This window comes from Agelaius tricolor, unplaced genomic scaffold (genome assembly GCF_023055355.1).
Source record: "Agelaius tricolor isolate 1412-34295 unplaced genomic scaffold, bAgeTri1.0.p SCAF_11, whole genome shotgun sequence".
Lineage (NCBI taxonomy): Eukaryota > Metazoa > Chordata > Aves > Passeriformes > Icteridae > Agelaius > Agelaius tricolor.
This window is the reverse complement of record NW_027269271.1, coordinates 3,090,726-3,110,663: the sequence shown is the minus strand read 5'-3', so window position 1 is coordinate 3,110,663 and position 19,938 is coordinate 3,090,726. Positions and strand designations below refer to the sequence as shown.

At 57.1% G+C, this 19,938-nt stretch overlaps 1 protein-coding gene across 9 annotated transcripts in view; it reads left to right on the top strand.

Annotated features, from left to right (window-relative positions):
• Positions 1-19,938, top strand: part of CACNA1E (calcium voltage-gated channel subunit alpha1 E) — a 161,968-nt gene that overhangs the window by 52,552 nt on the left and 89,478 nt on the right. For all 9 annotated transcript variants that reach the window (XR_011680517.1, XM_071435840.1, XM_071435838.1 and 6 more), the window contains exons 3-5: positions 2,338-2,604; positions 10,865-10,970; positions 11,391-11,530. Coding sequence is in view for 8 of the 9 variants with exons in the window: in XM_071435840.1 (XP_071291941.1) it covers positions 2,338-2,604; positions 10,865-10,970; positions 11,391-11,530 (513 nt within the window). In the remaining variant the exon portion in view is untranslated. The remainder of the gene's footprint in view (positions 1-2,337; positions 2,605-10,864; positions 10,971-11,390; positions 11,531-19,938) is intronic.

The following is a 19,938-nucleotide window of genomic DNA, read 5'->3' as shown; positions in this document are numbered from 1 at the left end:
GCTGGTGGCTGCTGTGGCCACCCCCTTGCCTGATGTCAGTAGAATGAAGAGCCAGGGTCACTCTGGCTGGCTGGTGATCTGGGAAGTGTTTTGGGAGGGATCTGGGTACCTCTGCTCCACTCTGTGCTCTGGGTGGTTGTGAGGTAACCAGGGGCTTGTTGTACACCCCCAGATACCCCACTTTGGTTGAAGGAGAGAGTTGAGAAGGGTTGGGTGTCACAGAGAGCTGGTGGGTGCCTGGCTGCCTCGTGGTGCCTGGTTGATGTTGGGGCAGAGATCCCACAACCCTTTCTGCAAACACTCCTCTGTTATCTTGCTGAGGAGGATCTGGCCCTTCCTCTTTCTCACCCAGCCAGCCCAAGGGCTCCTGGCAGTGCACCCAGGACAGCCTGGCCCAAAAATCCCAAACCCTGTGGCCCTTCAGCCACTCCAGAGCCTGCAGAGTGCTCAGTGCCCAGTCCCTGCTCAGGTATTGCCGGGCTGCACGGAGGGAGAAGGCCCAAATGAGTCAATGATTTATGTGATTAGGAACTTTATTAATTTATTTATTAACATTTCAATGCCTCAAGCAGTCCTGGCTGCCCCAGAGCAGGTGTGAGGGGCAGGGCAGCAGGCACTGTGCTTGCAGAGCAGGGTGTTGATGGGGTGGATGAAGAGCATGGCAGGGTCCCTGGATGTCTTGTGCTGCTGGCTGGAGCCATGGGGGTGGGAAATTCAGGCAGAGAGTGTCACAGGCCCTGGGGAGCTCTGTGGCCTCAGGGTTGAGCAGGAGGGATGGGGAGCCCTGAGTGTGAACAGCTCACAGGGTGTGTTGTGTGCTGTGCCCTGCTGTGCCAAGAGGGCTTGGGGACATCCCTGAGGGTACCCTGTGTGTGCCAGCAGGGCTGGGGGGGTTCCCCAAAGGTGGGTGGGTGTGCAGGCAGCCCCCACAGCCCAGCACAGTCCCAGGGGACCCTGGGTGACCTTGGCAGCAGCAGCAGTGGCTGCAGCAGCAGCAGTGTCCCCTCTTCCCTGCCCTCACTGGGGTGCCTGGAGGGGGGAGCAGGGTCACCCCCAGCCCCAGGGAGGCTCCTGCAGGGACACATCCAGCCCAGGGGGTGTTTACACGTCTTGGACGAGCCGCTTTTCCCAGCCAGGCTCGTGTGTCCAAAGGAGGAAAATCCCGAGGTGTGGAGGCTCATCTGTATGCGGGTGAGCAGGAGGGCACTCCCCGGGCACCCGCGGGCATCGGGCGGCTCCGGCAGCCCCGGAGTGCCTCAGGCATGGGGGAGGATGATGCGTGTGGCCACAGAGAGGTGGCTGAGGTGGGCTGGGGGAGATGCAGGGAGGGCAGCCCCCCCTTGCTCCCCAATTTAGCCGCTCACCTAAGGAGCACCCGTGTGCTGGAAAGCCCTCTGCAGCCAGGGCGGGGATGGGGATGGGGGGAGTGGGAAATGTGTGCGCGCTTCTGGCAGGGTGGGGGCTCCCCCATTGCCTTTGTTCCCTTCAGACCCACCCCTCGCCTCTGATTTTCCTTTGCGGCAGCTCCCGTGCTTGCCAAAAGAACGCGCTGGATGGAGCGAGGCAGCGAGCCGGGCGTGTGTGCGCGCTGCTGTGCGCCTGCCTTGCCACTGACTTCATTAAAGCCGGCTGTCCCCGAGCTGCAGAGCCGCGGCAGCAGCCTTTAATTCTGTGGCCCGGCTCCTGCGGGAAGCCTTGCGTGCTCCTGCCCCGGCAGCGAAGGGCCGGGCATCGCTGCCCACCGCCCGTGTGCCCCCCGGCCCTGCCATGGGCGGCCGGGCTCCCGCAGGATGCTGAAGATGGAGCCGGGAGGAAGGAGTTGGACACTTGGCTCCAACTAGGCTGGACCACGCTGCAACCTGTTCGCCCGGGTGCTGTTCCGAATTGTGCCCGGCTGTGCCGCGGGGTGGCCGCAGGGACCCGGCTCCCTGCCCTTGCGGGGGCTGGGGGGCTCCGAGGGGCTGGGGAGGACGTGCCTGGGGTTAACCCCTTGCTGCGTGCGGGAAGGTGCTTGGGGACCCAGCGGCTGCGGCCTCCGCTGGGCACAGAAGAGGAGGAGGAGGAGGAGGCGGGGGGGGAGGAGGGCTCGCTGCCCGCCCCGCTGCCCGGGTGGCCGTTCTGGGGGGGCCCGGCTGCCCCCCGTGCCCAGCCGGTGCCGCCTCTCCTCCCCGCGGGTCCCCCGGAGGGATGGAGGAGAGACGGGGCTGAGCATCACCCGGAGAGGAGGAGGGGGCTGTGGTTGGGACTGCGCCCCGCAAACCCCCTCCCTCTTCTTTCCCACCCTCCCCCCGCCGCCTCGGTGCTGCTGCTTTGGCTCACCTGTGTGTTTTCTTGCAGGATGGCTCGCTTTGGGGAGGCAGTGGCCGGCAGGCTGGGCTCCGGAGATGGGGGCTCCGAGCAGAACCGGAGCCGGCAAGGAGCTGCTGCCCCTGCGGGAGGCAGCCCGGGAGCCTTCAAGCAAACCAAAGCGCAGAGAGCCCGGACTATGGCTCTGTACAACCCCATCCCCGTCCGGCAGAACTGCTTCACCGTCAACAGATCGCTCTTCCTCTTCGGGGAAGAGAACATAGTCAGGAAATACGCCAAGAAGCTCATCGACTGGCCATATCCTTTCTGCAGCCCCCGTGAGCTGTGCTGCCCGGATTCGCCTCGGGGGCTGCCCAGGACACGCGTGTGTGGCACTATCGGGCAGGTAAGGTGTGCCCAGAGGGGTGCCCCGGCCCCCGGGGATGCTCTCCTCGCCCTGTTGCTGCTCCCCCTCCTGTCCTCGCCTCCTTGCCTGCTCCTGACAGGAGCTGAGCCCTTTTTCCCCCTCCCGGGAGTCCCCCAGCCCCTCCCGAGGCTTGGATTTATCAGCCCCCCGTGCTGATAGGGACGGGTGCTGTGATCCCTGCGTGCTTCGGGGATGCTCTGTGTGCGTGCCTGGGGAGGTGGGAGGCAGTGGCCTTTCCTCTGTGCCTCGATGTCTCGTGGAGTTTTGTCACCCCCGCCCACCCTGGGGAGCCCCGTGGATGCCCAGTCCCTGCTGGGTGGTGGCTCTGTCCCTGCTGTGCGTGCCTGGCAGGGGCACGGCCGTCCTCGCCCTGCAGCCCCCCATGGTGGCTCTGGGAGCTGGCTGCCCCCTCCCTGCGGCAGAGGGGAGGATGGTGGGAGCCTCTGGCTGTGCCCCGTGGCCTTTTCTTGGGGAGGCTGGCACAGGGAGCCACGGGTTTATCCCAAGGACCCCTCTCCTAGCGCAGGGCGGAGGGTGCAGATCTCTCCCACTCCTTCCCCTGCTCCTCCATCCTTCCCTGCTCACCTCTCTCCCCTCCCACCCTCCCTGTGGGTGCTGCCCAGCACCACAGCCCTCAGCCCCACACCAGCATGGCCTCAGTGCCTGCTGCCCCCTAAAACACCCCCAGGGCTTTGCCCCCACGGAGGATCTGAGCCTGAGAACTTCAGCGTGGCCGGGCTGTGGCTGTGGGAGCCTCCCCGTGCCGTGCTCTGCAGCAGTGATTCCATGCAGCTCCTGCTGCCGCCGCTTTCTCTCCCTCCAACTTGTTGGTGGAGTTCCTGGCTCCTCTGGTGGGCACGGGAGAGCTTTCCCTGGTGCCAGGCAGCAATGCCTTGGTTTGGTGCAACAGGTACCACGGGGGAAAGCCTCTGGTGAGGCCCAGGGATGCAGAGCATGGCAGGGGAATTGTCCCTGTGCGGCTCCATCAGGTCAAGCCTCTGCCAGGCAGGAACCGCTCCTGCTTGGGGAGCTGTGACAGCTCAAGGGGGTGACCTGGGCGTGAAGGGCTGGCTTGGAGGGGCTGAATTCCCCAGATGTGCCCCTCCTGGCAGTGCCCATGGGTGGGTGGCTGCAGGAGTGCTGGTGGTGAGCTCGGGGCTGTGGTGGCTCAGCGCAGAGCCCTGCAGGGCAGCGGCCAGGCCGGCTGCCTGCTTTTCCAGAATATGCCAAATTATTCATGTGCTTTTCCAGCATGCTGTGGGAGGGCTCTGGCCCCTCCAGCTTTTGTTGGGAGCCAGAAGGAGCTGGGATGCTGCCACTGGCCCGGCACTCGCGGCGTGGGCTGGGGTCCCGTGCCGGCGTGATGTCTCATCTCCAGGCAGCCGCTGTCTCCTAGAGACTGGAGCTCCACCACCACCACCACCACCACCACCACCACCACCACATGAGCAGAACTCCCCAGCATTATTCTCCCCTGGAATTTGCAATGCATGAGGGAGATGGGCTCATTTTGTGGGGTTTTTTTTTTCCAGAAGTAAGTGACATATTCCCATGTGAGTGCTGGGAACAGGCGTGCTCCAGGCGCGGGAGCTCAGTGTTCCTGCCTGTCCCCCGCCCCGCTGCCATCTCTTCCCCAGAAAAACGCATCCACCCTGGATGTTTCTCTGCACCACTGGAGTTTTGAGGGCTTGGGAACGAGCAAGGCCTTTTGGTGATGAGTTTGGTTAGGCTGGCCTGGCCAGTTGTTCCCATCCTTGTAGTTGTAACCTGGCACAGGCAGCTGGTGCCTTTCGGGAGGGCCAGGAAAACCATGTGAGCACCTCAGCTGCGTGGCCTGGAGCCCATGGCATCGCTCCTGGGCCAGGGAATTTTGGGAAGGAGAGGATTGGATCTTGGCCATGGTCAGTAGGAGCTGCTGGCCCTGGGAAGGTGATGGGCCAGCCCTGGTGCTGTGGGTCAGGGTGGGCACAGCACTGAGGAAAGCCAAAGGGGCTGGAGAAGAGCTTGGGGTGGAGTGGAGGCTCTTCTTCATCCAGCTCTGGTTGACTAGGTAATAGGGCTAAAAATATCTGGTGATTCAGGCCTGGATATCTGCTGGGTAACTGTGTAATTATAACCAGCAGCCTCTGCAGTTTGGCTTCCCAGTGTAAATAGGGATGATGCATGGAGGAGAAGGAGGAGAAATATGAGCAACTGGGATTGGGATGCAGCTCCATGGGAGGCAAGCCTTTGCCGAGTTCCTCGCTGGAAAGCTCACTGGAAACCTCCACTGGAGCTGCTCTTTTAAACCTGGTCCTGCCCAAACCATGGGGCAGCCGCTGTTTTGGCTGTAGGGAACATCTCCTTCTCTTCTCCTTGGGAAATGCAGCCTTGTCCTCTTGCCTGCTCTCCTCCTGCTGATGGCCAGGCCTTTCACCCTGATTTCATTTGTTTGGCTGCCTGGAAGGCTCCAATTCAGTTAGGATACGAGATGGGCTGCAGCTCATCTATATCTGCTCCGTTCCTCATCCGCTTAATCACATTTGACCTGGATAAGATCCCTCTCCCGCCCCAGGAAGGCCAGATGACATTGTGTGGCTCTGGCTGTGTCCCCAAGGACAGCATCTGCCTGCAGCCTGTCCACTGCACCTACCCCCAGTGTGGCAGGGGAAGAGGATGCCCATGTTCCCTGTGCTGAGGGATTTCACCCATCTCATCCCCTTTGGGGGCTGAACTGGTGCTGGGCTGGCCTGGAGCAGCTGGAGTGCCCTCAGAGCATCATCAGGGGGGTTTTGCTCAGTGGGAAGCACACCCATGAGTGGCTGAGCTATTTTGCTCACCGTGGCTCTCCCTGTGACCTGGTGCTGCGTGGGCACAACCCCCCCTGGCCAAGCATCTCCTCCACCTTGGCTTTTCCCCGGCCAAAATTCCAGCAGGTCTCGCCTTCCCAAGGGAAGAGCCAGTGCCATGTCGTGCCATCCCTTGGGCAGCTCCATCTTTGCCCTCCCCAGGAACATTTCCCTCCTCCCCCTGCTCCCAGGCTGTTTTCTGTGCCCTCCATTCATCAGATTTTAGAAGGGTTTTTTTTTGGGAGGGGCGAGTAGGTGTAATGGCAGGTCCATCTTTTTGACAGCCGGGGAGAGCGAGGCTGCCTGTCAGATGGTGAATTTAAACAGAGGCAGCTGTTGTCATGGTGATGCCAAGTTGCATCCTGTTGCTGTGGCAACCAAAGTTAAAAAACTGATGTTAAGGCAGGAAAATCACATGATGTGGTCCTTTTTTGTTTTTTTTTTTTTTTAAATTAAAAAAAAAGGAGGAGGAGAGGAGAGAGATTTGATTTCCAGGGTGAGGTGGGGGAGAGGGAGACGCTTCTCCATGGAGCTGTTTGCACGTGGCAGGCAGGCATCCCACATCCTGCATCCTGCATCCCTATGGGAGGGAGCAGCAGCAGTGTGGGCAGCTCTGCCCCGTTGGACTCCTGGCTGTCACTGCCTTGGCTTTAACCCTTGGTGGAAACCACACCACCGCCCTTAGGAGCTGCAAAAGCTGGGACTGCAGAGAGGGAAGGGGGTCTCCTGTGTCTCCTGTGTCCCTGCAGTGGGATTGAGGCAGGCTGGGTGCTCCAGGACACAAGCACAAGCCAAGCTCACTCTCCTGAGCCTCTGTGAAGCAGGCACACAGCAGCTGGCTCGTGTTCCAAGTGGGAGGATTTGGGCTCTGGATGTTGCTTTCTGTGGCAGGACACAGAAATAGAGAGAGCCAGGAGGGGCCACAACTCTGTGGACAGTGTTGTCAGTGGAGGGAAATCCCTTGTGTCCCCAGGGACAAGGCAGGGAGGCACTGTGGGGATGGGGAATCCCAGAGTTGAATTAGGGCCACTCACAGACTTTGCTGTACTTGGCACTTTGGTTTTTTTCTTGGAAACAAAAAACCTCACTTGCCCAGAGAGGTTGTGGACTCCCTGGAATTGTTGAAGATCTGATGGGATGGGGCTCTGAGCAGCCTGGTCCTGTGGAAGGTGTGCCTGCCTGTGTCAGGGGGTTGGAATGAGATGATTTTAATGCCCCTTCCAACCCAAACCATTCCATGATTCTGTGAAAACAGCCTTGGAGAGAAGGTGCTCTCTTTCCTGCTGGGGTGTGGAGCTGAGAGGAGGAGGAGGATTGGGGCATCCTAAGGGTGGATGCTGAAGATGTGGATCTGTGGTCCTGTCTGTGTGGGACAGGCAGCAGTGCTGGGATTGGGACCAGCAAGATGAAGTCCACAGGTGTAGGAACTTTTACTCACTGACATCTGAGGGGCAGGGAAAGCCCCTTGGAGCAGCAGGTCCCCAGGGAGGCATGGGGAGAGGTGGGAAATAGAGACATGACTTTCTAGGAGGTGTTGGAACCTGGATGATGCAGGCGTGGACAGGGCTTAAGTTTCTCCTGCTCTTTTGGTGGCACTTTAGAATTCCCCAAGGCCTCACTCCTCTGGCTCCTCTGCTCCTTCCCCACCTGCCTGCCCAGAAGGGACTGGGATGGAGGGGATCTCTCCATAGCTCCTGTCCTTGCCTGCATACAGGGAGGGGTTGGTCTTGTACCCAGCCTCCTGTGGAGATCTGTCAGTGTCCCATCAGCACTGTAAACCCTTAAACCCAGCACCATAAACCCATAAACCCAGCACCATAAACCCGTAAACCCAGCACCATAAACCCCTCCCGGGCCTGGAGCTGGGCTCACTCCCTGCCTTAGCCAGGTGGGGGTTCTAGGTGGGCTGGTTTGGGCTTCTGGCTGGCGAGGAAGGTGAAGAGGAAGGTCACAGCTGCAAGATCTTCCTGACAGACCCACCAAGGAGCTCCAGCTCCAGGCATGGGGTTCTCCCTCCTCCAGGTGGCCTGGGGGGTGCCCCCATGGCCTGGGGTCACTGTCCCTGCCTCAAAGGCATCCTGAGGGAAGCGTGGAGCTGCAGGTGTGGCGTGCACAGGGATCAGCCCAGTTGCTAAGGAAACAAGTCAACGGTGCAGGGGAGAGAGCATTGGGTAAAGGAGATAAATCAATAAGAAAACCTATTTTTATCGGCTCCCTAATGATCCTCCAGGAGCAGCCAGACGGAAGAGGAGGAGGAGGAGAAGGCTGGAGGGAGATGGGCTCTCATTACTTGGCCTGGAGGGCTACTCTGCATTTTGGGTGGCTGAGAGGTTTTGTAATTATTCATCTGATGTGGGAGAAAACAAAGCACTGATGGAGGGTTGTCTAGTGGCCCTGACTGGGAGCATGCTTGCTTGGCAGAAGTAAAGAGTGGGTATAAAATATCCCTCAGTTCAGCCAGATGTTCCTGCTGTCCCTTGGGAGGTTCTTTTCCTCTTGGAACTCAAAACCTGGCACAGCTGGAGCTGTGGGGGCTGGTTTCCATGGGGCTGATGTCTCACACAGCTCTGGATGTGAGAAACTGGATTTCTCCAGTTTCTCCTGGAGAAACTGGGCCAGTGGGGTTTGGGGAGTCGCTTTTGTCAGCGCTGAGGTTGGTGCTTTGGGGTCCAATTGCCCTTTTAGGCTTGGCCATGTTAGACAGGGCTCTGAACACCCTGGCCTAGTGGGAGGCATCCCTGTCCATGGCAGGTGGGAGTGAGATGGTCCTTAATGTCTCTTCCAGCTCATTCCTTGCCCTGGTGACCCCCTTGCCCTGATTCCTGCCTCTGTTCCCCCACTTGCTGGAGGTGCAGCAGGAGCGTGCTCCTGTGCAGGGGTGTGACAGATGTGCACTGTCCTCCTGCTCTCAACCAGATGTTGTGGCCAGGTGGTCCTGAGGCCCCCAGCCCCTTCTGAGCAGGGCTCCCACGCTGCTGCAGTTGGGTTTTTCCCTCTCCCACGGGAGCAGTGCGGGATGCTGGGGCGGACAGACGGACACGGACGCTCCCGCACAGCTCCCACACTTCTCCTCATCTAGGCAAATGTGCCTGGTGCCTGGGGAGCTGCTGCCCCGCCCCACTAACACGCTGTTTGTCTCTTCAGCCGGTGCTAATTGCTCGCAGACTTTCAGGAAAATGATACAAAAAGGTCCCAAATAGGCTGGTGGCGCCGGGCCAAGCGCCGCGGTGGATGGAGTGGGGTGGGATGCAGGGAGAGGACTCTGCTGGAGCCATGCAGGGAAATATTCACTTGTGTCGAGCCTCAGAGGAGAACTTTTGGAGTGTGGGCGCCCTCCCCAAGCACGGGGAGCTGCTCCTGCTCCGTGCCTGGCTGGCTCTGCAGCCTCTCTCGTTGGGTTTGCCTCGAACGTAGCAATCATTAATTTCACTGAGTGGCTTTTTAAATGCCTTGGATGTCTCTTGCCTGGCTCTTCTTCCTGCCTGGGTTAAACACATCCCAGCTCCCACGGGCTCTCCCTGGCTGCCTCTCCTGGCCCTGTCTCTGGGGATGTTTCTGTGCCCATCCCTGCTCCTGCCTTGCCAGCGTGCCCAGCCTCACTGGGCTGGGGTCACTCCATGCTTTCCCTTTTCCCATGCTCATGGTGGGCACCGAGGTGTCTTCTCTTGCCCGTGGGCTCAGGGGCACTGGTTGAAAGCATTTCACTGTAGTCAGTGGCCAAAAGATGAGGTTGGAAAAGAAAATCACCCCTTTTCCCTGAGCTGTTGGACACCTCCTTGCCTGAAACGTGCCAGCCTGAGGGTGTTGTGTGTGGAGAAGCTTTGGTGTGGTGGGGAAGGGCTTGGCCAGCTTGGGATGGTGGGAGTGTGGATGATTCCTTTATGGGCAAATCCATGCCAGGTGGGATCACATCCCCTTTGCACAGGGGAAGGTGGCTGTCCTCTGCCTGGGTGGCTGCTGGTGCCAGTGGTGACAGTAATAGAGCTGTTTTGGCAAGGAGGGAGCAGAATCAGGGGTGTATTGCTCCACATTCAGTTATTGAGGACAACAGGGCTTTTATTGTGGAGAATTGGAAAAGATGGATGGGAAGTTGGAAAGATATGGCCACCCTGTCATTTGGAAGTGCTTTGTTTTCAGAGCTCGGCCCTGGGCCAGGCAGGAGAGAGCTCCGTGTCCCTGCCTCGATCCCATGAATCAAAAGGCAGGAAGAAGCTGAGTTTGGGGTGTTTTCCTGGGCATCAGCCTGCCCTTTCCTTCCTCAGCTCCTCAGACACCAGCTCCTGCTGCCACTTCTCAGGGGGGCTCCTGGAGAAGGGTTGGGTAGGACCTAGACGTGGATGCAGGATTTAGGATTGCTCATAAGGGTCCAACCAGGTCCTAGACGCGGATGAAGGATTTAGGATTGCTCATAAGGGTCCAACCAGGTCCTAGACGTGGATGAAGGATTTAGGATTGCTCATAAGTGTCCAACCAGGGCCTAGACGTGGATGTAGTGTTTAGGATTGCTCATAAGGGTCCAACCAGGTCCTTTTGACAAGGTGCTGCTGCCCCTTGGGGTCTTGCTGGCGTGTGGCTGAGCTGGGATATCTCCACAGGGAGTTTCCACCCTACTCAGACCCAGGTGCCATCAGAGCTGTGAGTGCTCAGCCAAGTGCTCTGCAGCTCCCAGGGCCACCTGGGCTCATCCTGCTGCCCTCAGGGTGCTTGGCAAGGGCTGCCATCCACAGGGTGGGCTGATCCAGGTCAGAGCCCCAGGACTTGCAAGGCATGCTCCATCCTCCTCAGGCTGTGCAGGTGCTGCATCCATGGGGGTGTTTTAGGACAAGGGCTGCCCATGCCTTGTGACACCTCCCCTTTCTGAGCCCCATCTCCTGCTGATGGGTGGTGGAAAAGAGAAGGAAAAAGGGACATGCCAGCCCTAGCATGCCAGGGAGAGTGTGCCATGCCAGGGAGAGCCTCCCTGATGCTGCCAAGGACCATGCCAAACCTTCTTCCAGGCATAGCCCAGCCTGGTTGTCCTGCTCCAAACCTTGTGTGCACCTTCTGGGCTCCTTGCACAAGAAGCATCTCTCCCATGGGAGTTTTCATCCCAGCAAAGGTGTCCTGTGAGCTTGGGGAGGAGGTGGTGAGGCCCAGCAGGTCTGCAGGGAGGAAGGTCTTGGGGGGCTCTCACTCCTCTCATTTCCAAACAACACCAAGGTGGGCTTCACATGGATGTTCCTGTGGGGAAAACAGCTCCAGTGGCTGAGCAGGTGAAGCCAAGGGTGGGCTGGGGGGTCGGGGGTGTCACCCAGCTCTTCTGTGCTCCTTAACTCCCCCGCACTCCCTTCGAGTACATGATCCTGGCCACCATCATTGCCAACTGCATCGTGCTGGCCCTGGAGCAGCACCTCCCTGAGGATGACAAGACGCCCATGTCACGGAGATTAGTGAGTACCCCGTGTCCATCCCTCCCTGCTGGGCTGGGGGCTGGCCCAAGGCACCCACCCAACCCTACCAGGCAATTGCTTCTGATTTTGGGGTGGCCAGACAGGAGGCTTCCTCTGGGACTAGCTCCTCCAGCCTGCCTGGGGCTGGTGTAGCATATTCCTTCTCCATGGAAAGGGGTCAGGAAGGTTTAAGCCCCTTTAAAATGGGTAGGGGAGAACTGGGCAACCTGAGCATGTCATAGCCACCCTCTGTTTATTTCTGAGGGTGCTGCTGGCTGAGAAGGGGCTGGGAAAGCTCCCAGAGGAGATGATGGGTCTGGGGGAGGTGGGATGGGACACGAGTTGGGTCAGTGTGAAATGCCTGCTGCTGTGTTTGCTCAGTCTCCCCCTCTCACTGGGTCACTGATTTCACCCTGGCAGGAGAAGACAGAGCCCTACTTCATTGGGATTTTCTGCTTCGAGGCTGGGATTAAGATCGTGGCCCTGGGGTTCGTGTTCCACAAGGGCTCGTACCTGCGCAACGGCTGGAACGTCATGGACTTCATCGTGGTCCTCAGTGGGTGAGTGCTGCTGCTGGGGGGCCCTGCTGGGCTGGCCTGGGCTTGGGGGCTCGTCCTGGTGAGGACACGAGCTCCAGGACGTGGGGAGAGCCCCTGGTTTGCTATTGTCAGTGGTGTTCTGTTGTCCTGATGAGGGAGGGGAGGATGTGCTGGAGGTGCCGTGTTGGCTTTGCTGTAGGTGCTGATGGTGGGACAAGCAGTGAGCCTGGCTCTGAGGCCACCATGCCCAGCTTTCCTCACTTGGTGGCTTGTCACCCACCTGAATACAGGGTAAGGTGGTGGCATGACCTGATAAGCAGCTGGATGTGATCTGGGAGAGATTCTGGTCAAACCCTCCATGGGGAGGGGGGAAACCTCTTCTCCTCTTGCCTTCCCAAGCACCTTCCAGGCTTGCCCTGGTGCTGGAGGTTTGGGAATGAGGTCTGGGTAGGGTAACGCTCCCAGGCGGTGCTGCTCACCATCCCAGCATGCAGGAGTGATGCTGCTGGGGGTGGTAGCACACGTGTGCTGCTTGTGTCACTGGTGGTGCCACCTGCCAGGGACATGGCCCAGATTTGAGTCCTGCTTGCTGTGTGCTGGGCTGTCCTGGTGACATAGAAACAGGCAGGGGCATTTGGGCTTGTGTTAGCCAGCACTGGAAGTCAGCTTGAGCAGAAGCCCAGCCAGGGTGACCCCTGGGCCCCTTTCTGTGTGCAGGGAAGGTTGTACCTGCATTGTGGGTGTTTCTTTTTGCCTGCTGATGGAAACATCACGCTCAGAGGAGCTGGTTTGATGTGTACAAACAGAGAGAGCCTGGGGGTCTGAGTGCTCTGTGAGCTTTGCTGGGTGCAGAGCAGCTGCAGGGCTGGCTGGGAAACTGAGGCACGGCGGCCAGGGGGTCTCTACAGAGCTTCCTGCTGCACAGTCCCGACTCTTGGTGGCACCATGTGGGATGTGACACCTGGTTGGGTGTTTGGAGGAGGAGGGGGAATGCAGAGCCTGCTTCTGCTGGGGTGTGGTGGTGGGAGCTGCTGTCCATGGTGGTGGGACTGTGCACCAGAGGAGGCCTGAGGAGAGCATGGCTGGGGACATTTTGACTCCCTTGGTCCAGTGGGGATCTCCATGGCCTTGCTGGGGAGTGGGACCACGTCACCTGGCAATGGAGGGCGTGCTGGTGGGTGTCTGATGGGCAGCAAGCAGGCAGCCTGTGGGAGGTGCAGCCCTCACATGGGAGGCTGCTGCTCTCCCACATCTGCAGAGTGACTCATGGAGAGGGTTCTGTGGCTCCTGGGCTGGGCAAAGGGGCTCAGATCCCTGGGGACAGGTGCTCACACTTCTGGGGACAGCACGGGACACGCATTGGTAGCAACAAGAGGGGCTCTTGGTGTCACTGGGTTGGATGTGCAGGAAGCAGCTGGGGGGCTGAGAAATTCCCATCACCTGCATCCTGACCTGGGCATCCTCTGGGGCGTGGGCCAAGGGGCAGCACTGGGCTGGGGGGAGAGCTTCCCCAGGGCCCTGTTCCTGCTCTCCCCACGGCTCTGGGCTGGCTGCTGTGCCCGGCAGGTGCTGAGTCAGCGCCCAGCAATCACTCACTGGCAGAGCCTCGCCAGCTCCTCTCACTGCCGGGCTGAGCCAGGCCCCGTGCCAGGGAATCAACTGTCCATGAAGGGCTGCCAGCACCGTGCTGCCCACCCCAACAGGAGGGGCTGTGTGCCCCCCAGCACTGCCAGTCACGGGGTGCAGCTCTCCAGTGTCTGCTTCCCCACCATTATACCCGCCCTGGGATCCTGGTGTTCGCTCAGCTGAGTGGAACCCAAGGGATGCCCCTTCACCTGCTGGCTTTGCCCCAGGTGAAGGGCATTTTTCTGCCTCACCGACCTGTTGGGGCAAATTCTATATTGTGGTGGAGGGTGGAGGAGGCAACCCATGGATTTTTACCCTGGGCTGGCTTTGGGGTCACTGGGATCAGCTGCAGCAGGTCAGGGGCTCCTTCTCCCTGCCCATCTCCCTGCCCATCTGCCCTGCGGTGCTGCCAACGCTGCTGCTCCTCAGTGCTGTGCCTCTCATGCAGGAAACTCTCAGCCTGTTTAATCCGCTGAATTATTGGCAAATTCCTGCAGCAAATAATCCTTGGCTGGCAAATGACTTGCAAACAGCTTGTGGGAGAAGGTTTGCACTTGGCGGCTCGTTCTGTGTCGGTTGCGTAAGGCGGGCGGGCGGCGGAGCCTCGGGATCGCCTCTGCGGCTCCGGCTCGGTGAATGTAAAAGTGTCTGGATGGAGACTGGGGAGATTTGGCGGTCGTGGGGATCGTGTTGTGGCTTACTGAAAGGCTGTGGCTGTGGTGGAGGGGATGCTGTGATCAGAAGTGCAGGGTGGTGCTTGTGGGTTTGGATGCTGGTGCATCCAGAGAAAACATCCATGTGAGCAGCACCCATCCCAGGATCCGACCCACAGGGAGCCAGTGTCACACTCACTGCCCTCGTCCCTCCAGTTGTGACACAGGGTGTTACTGCTCCTTTCTGGAGTTATTTTTTGCTGTGCATCTGATTGGAGAGGTCCTTGGTGCAGGTGGAATCATTATTTTGCTGTGCATCTGATGGGAGAGGTCCTTGGTGCAGGTGGAATCATTATTTTGCTGTGCATCTGATGGGAGAGGTCCTCAGTGCAGCTGGAATCATTTTTTTGCCATATATCTGGTGGGAGAGGTCCTTTGTGCAGGTGGAATCACTTTTTGCTGTATATCTGATTGGAGAGGTTCTCAGTGCAGGTGGAATCATTTTTTGCCATGTGTCTGATCGGAGAGAGAGGTCCTTGGTGCAGGTGGAATAATTTTTTTGCTGTGTATCTAATGGGAGAGGTCCTCAGTGCTGGTGGAATTATTTTTTGCCATATATCTGATGGGAGAGGTCCTTAGTGCAGGTGGAATCATTTTTTTGCTGTGTATCTGATGGGAGAGGTCCTCAGTGCAGGTGGAATCACTTTTTGCTGTGTATCTGATGGGAAAGGTCCTCAGTGCTTGTGGAATCATTTTTTGCCATATATCTGGTGGGAGAGGTCCTTAGTTCAGCTGGAATAAATTTTTGCCATGTATCTGATGGCGGTCCTTAATGCAGGTGGAATCATTTTTTGCCATGTGTCTGATGGGAGAGAGAGGTCCTCAGGGCAGGTGGCATCATGGTCACAGACACCACGCTGGGATTTCTGTGAGCAGTGGGATTTTCTTCACCCTCTCCCTGCTGGAAATGAGCCTAATGAGGGATTTCTCCCATGAGTGGCCTCCTGGGACCTTGTGCAGGAGCGGATGGCACTGACTAGAGTTCAACTGGTGTTTGCTTCTTCTGTCAATAAATCATTTTTTTTTTCCATCTCAGTGGAAATCAACACCCACCTAAAACTCCCTGATGCTAAAGCTTCCACTGGGGAACTAATAGTCACATTTGTAAACCTGTTCTCTTTGTAACCTGTGGTTTCCAAATCATCATTGCTGCCTGAAAAAACAGCCTGTTCTCCTCCAGCTAAAAATAATTTTATATGAAAGTGTGCATAAAATATCTTTACTCGTTCTGAGGCAGAACCAGCGAGGGGGAACATCTGCATTTCCCCTGGGGTTTGGGGATGCTCACCCTGTCTCTGTGAGAACCAGAGCCAGCCGGGTGCTGAGGCTGGATTTGGGACCTGCTTGACTCAGTGTGACCTGGACCAAAAGGGAAAATGGCTCAGAAGTGGTCAGAAAGGGCAGGGGAAGGTTGGTGACCTCTTAATTGATGGTTCTGAGAAAGTGAGGCTGAAAGAGCTTCAGCCACCAGCAACTGGAGCATGAGCTCCCTGGATGCCATTGGGAATAGAGCACAAGGACCCTACAGCTGCCTGCTTTGTCCTGCCCCCTACTAGATGGAACAGGAAGGGTTAAACTCCCTCTGCAAATATCCAGGTGGGTGTGTGCTTCACACACTCCAGTGCCTGAGCATTATCAAAGCACCATTGGCTTTTTTTTGTTATAGCAGCAATACAATAACACGTGAGAGGTGAAGGGGTGGGGGAACGCTGCTCACAATGGGTGGAAAAAAAATCCAAATGTGAATCAAAAGGCCCTTGTGAAGTTGTTCTGCTCAGGAGCTGGGGAAGCAGCCACTGTAAAAGCTGGATAAAAACCCCAGAGTCACTAAAAGGAAGCTCTGCTGTCGGGGTTTTTGGGAGGCTTTAACAACCCTCTACACCTGGGTGCCTTTTGTGAAGCCCTTGGGCACGGTGGTTTTCATTAAAGGGTTTTGTGGGGTGGAGCGTGGCCAAGGGAAAGCAGGAGTGAAGGATTGCTGGCACTGCCTGCCATGCCCTCAGCAAAGCCAGGGCAGGAAAGCCTGGCTCTCCAAGTCCTGTCCCAAAGCCCAGGCAGCAGCTGTGAGCCTGGTGTCTCTCCCTGACCTCCCAGGGAAATCCTGTGCATGCTTGTGCATCCCTGATTTCCTGCTGTGCCTGGTGGGAAGCAGGATGGAAGCATTCCAAGGCTGCGAGGTGAGCCCAGGGATGAGGAGGGCAGCTTGGCTTTTCTGCTGGTTTTGATGCTGCCTGGATTTTCAGATGACTGTCCTGGAAAGTTCCCTTTTCATGGTTCCCCCTGAGCTCCCCTGTGGGAGAGGCAGGGATGTTTTGCCCTCAGGGATTTAGTGCACCTCACACAACCCCAGTTCTGTGTGTTTGGAGGCTCTTTTCAGTCCTGGAGTTCCAGAGATGGAAGGGGGATCCTTGACCAGGTGCTGGCAGCAGCTGCATTGGGGAATATTGAGGTGCTGCATGCCCTGGTGGTTTGTTTGGGGGTGCTGGCCCCACGGGTGTGGGAGCACACCTGGGCTGGGGACAGGCTCTTCCCACAGCCCCACACCTGCATTTCCCTGACTCAGGGAGTGGATAAGGGTTTGGAGAACTTGGGGGAGTGGATAAGAGCTTTGGAGAACAGGTGTGGAATCAGGGCACAAGTGCAGCATCCTGATGTGGTTGTCCTGCTGGAGCCTGAGCCCCTGCAAGGAGTGCTGTGCTCTAGGGATAAACCAACAAAAAAACAACCCCAGGTCCAACCCCAGCAATACTTTGATCACACCAAACGAGACTTTCCCCCCCCCCCAACTCTTTCCTTTTTATTTCATGAATGTTGGCAGTACCCAACCTGATGCCTGCCCCCTTTCCCAGCTCTTTCCTTTCAGGACAATTAGTAAAATGTTTGGTCTTTCGTTTGGATGAATAATTAATCTCCCAGCTTGGTGAATGATTCATGTGCCATATGCCATGGCCCTGGGACCAGCACCTTGCACAAAGGGCAGCACAGCTTCCCTGGCTGGGTCAGGGGACAGGCTGGGGAGGAGGGAAAAGCTTTCCCCTTGCTGTGGATGGGGGTTGGAGATCCCTGTGATGCCTTGTGAAGGCTGACCTAGAACAGGGACTAGACAGAGCTGAAGAATAAAGTAGGGATTTATTAGGAGGCTTCAATAGATCCACCTTGGGCAGCCCAACCCAAAATGGCCACAAAAAGGACAACAAGTCATGGGGTGTTATACTTTTGTAAGTTCTAGTCTACTAGCATATTGGAGAGTTTTATTGTAGCTATATATATATATATATATATATATATATATATATATATATATATATATAATATATAGCTGTAATTATTGGTTTAATTACAGCTTTAGTCCATGAAGTCCCATTTTTCTTGTTTTTATCTCTTCAGCCCATGTTGTTTGTGCTCTTGGTGCTGAGATTTGGATCATTTGTCCTTGGTCCCCAGCTGGAGCAGGAATTGTTTTGTCTCCCTGCTCTGTGCAGAGAGCTCATAGGAAGCCCAGATTCACACACTAAAGCAGCCCAGAATCTGAAAACCGTAAAAGCTCAAACCTGAGGCACCACCTGGGCAGGCAGAGCTGTGGCTGTGGCTCTGGGGGAGCCAGGCACCCCCTTTTCCCAGCACAGCATCAGTCCCGCGTGCCGCTCACGCGATCCCGGCTCCATCCTCCCCACCCCGCTGCTTCCCTGAAGCTGCAGAGTGAGTCAGCCCCTCCCACGTGGCTGCTGGTCCCCGGGGGCACTGCCTCCCCTGCCAGGCACCCCTGAGCTCCCCAGGGGCTCCTGCTGCACCCCAACACCCTGGCAGAGCTCCTGCTCTGGGGGACGCCCTCATTGTCCCTCTTTGCGCCGCCATGCGCCTTCCTCTGGGAGATGGGTTGGGGGGCATGGCCTGAGGAAAGGGGGTTGTTCCCTCCTCATCCTCGGTGAGAAGGTGGGCTCACACAGGTGGGTGCTCTGGGGTCTCCTCCCCCTCCTTTGGCACGAGCTCAGACAGGTCCTGCTGTGGTCAGCCCTTCTCTGTTTCTCCGTGGAGCCAGCTCTCGTCTGCTCTCACTGGCTTTAGCTTTCCACCAGGTCCTGTGTGTGTGCAAATGCACTTTTATCAGCACCCTCTCACCCTGCCAAATCCTCTGTCTGCTGAGAGGCAGTGTGGGGATGGAGGAAGGAGGGAGATGTGGGGTTTAGCCAACCCACAGGGTCCAGGACAGTCATGCCCCAAATCCTGCGGGCTTCTCTGGGAAGAGGTGGCCTTGGGGGATGATCTCACCCCCCAGATCAAAGGCTGGTAAAGGCAGATTTTGTCCTTCAGCCTCATCACACCGCTCAGGGAGTCACTTGTGCCCATCCAGAGCTCTCCAAGCTGCTGGGAGGGGCAGGAGCAGGAGCTGTGCAGCAGCAGCTCAATCCACCTGGGTCACAGCCCCGAAACCTAGAAAGAGCAAGAGAAGGTGGTGGAGGCTTTGACGCTGCTCTGAACTGTGCCAAGGGCGGGACTTGGCCCTGGTGTCCCTGTCCCTTGGTGTCCCCAAGGCTGTGCTCTGCTGTGGCACCCTCAGAGTGGGTGACCTGACCCTGCTGGCCCTGCCTCGAGCCAGGTTGGCACCCAAGGACTGTGAGGATGTCCTGCTGCACAGGATGCTGCCTGCAGAGAGGGCAGGGATGGATTCACCCCATTGATTCACCCCAAACAGGGCAGGAATGGGGTGAGCTCATCAGGTAACTCACTTTCTGTGAGCTGTTTGACCAGTGTATTAATTATGAAGTAGTCTCCCTCCCAGAGTCAGGTGGCAGTGCAAGCCTTCAGGGGCCTTTCCACTTAATTATAAATATTAATTTGCATGCCAGCCAGCACCCTGCCTGCCCCAGATTTTGGGCTGAGATTAGTCTGTCTCAGCCTATGCCTTTCTCCACCCAGCACACCCTTTGCTGGGACAGTTTGTGTGAGTTTCAGCAGTGCTCCCCGAGGGGAATGCTTGAGGGGGGCTCACTTTGGGGTTGGGGGGGTGAATAGAGGGTCAATCTGATAACTTGGGGTTCAGCCTTTTCTGGGAGTCTCTGATGTGAAGCTCTTTGCAGCGTGGCCTGAGCTGTGTGTGCTGTTCCTTAGGGCTGAGAGCAGGATGGGATGGGGATGGGATCGATGGGATGGGATGGGATAAATTAGGATGATGATGGGGATGGGATGATGATGGAGATGGGATGATGATGGAGATGGGATTAGATGGGATGGAATGGGATGATGATGGGGATGGGATGATGATGGGATGGGATTAGATGGGATGGAATGGGATGATGATGGGATGGGATGGGATGGGATGGGATGGGATGGGATGGGATGGGATGATGATGGGGATGGGATGATGATGGGGATGGGATGATGATGGGATGGGATGATGATGGGGATGGGAGCCCAGCAATGCACAGGCACAGGGGCAGCTGCAGAGTGGGACAGTGCCCAAGTTCAGTGTTGACTTTGCGTGGGCACCATTGTCAAGCATCGCTTGTTCTTTATTCTTCACGGTCCCAAAGAGCAGGGAATCCTTTAAAATGAGATTATTCTTGGGGTTTTTTCCCTTCTTTTGAGTCCTGGGGGAAGAGATCTAAAGGTGCAGGTCCTCAGCTGGAGGCGAGGGCGTGTTCTCTGCTCAGATGGGGGCTGATCCCAGCTCTGCCCAGCCCCAAAGCCCACGGGTGTGGTGGCCCCAGCGGGAGCTCGCCCTCCTCCCCAGAGCCTCCAAATAAATAAAATCAAATCATCATCCTGGTTGCAAACACAAAGCAATGGATTATTATTTTTTTTCCTCTCCTGAAAGAGTGTTTTTGTCTGCTGGTGATTGCTCACTATTCAATTATACTTTGGGGGATTAGCATATATTTCCCATCCTGCCTCCTCTCTCATTTGCATCCTTCCAAAAGCTCCTCTCTGCTCTTTTCTCCACCTGAAGTCTCTCTTCCCCCTTTCCTCAGAAGTAAAACTAACCCCTTTGCCTGGGTGACCTATAAAAACGCCTTCACTTTTTTTTTTTTCCCCTTCTTTTTTTCCTCCAGTACATATGATGAAAAGCATGAGATCATTGGGATTTTTATA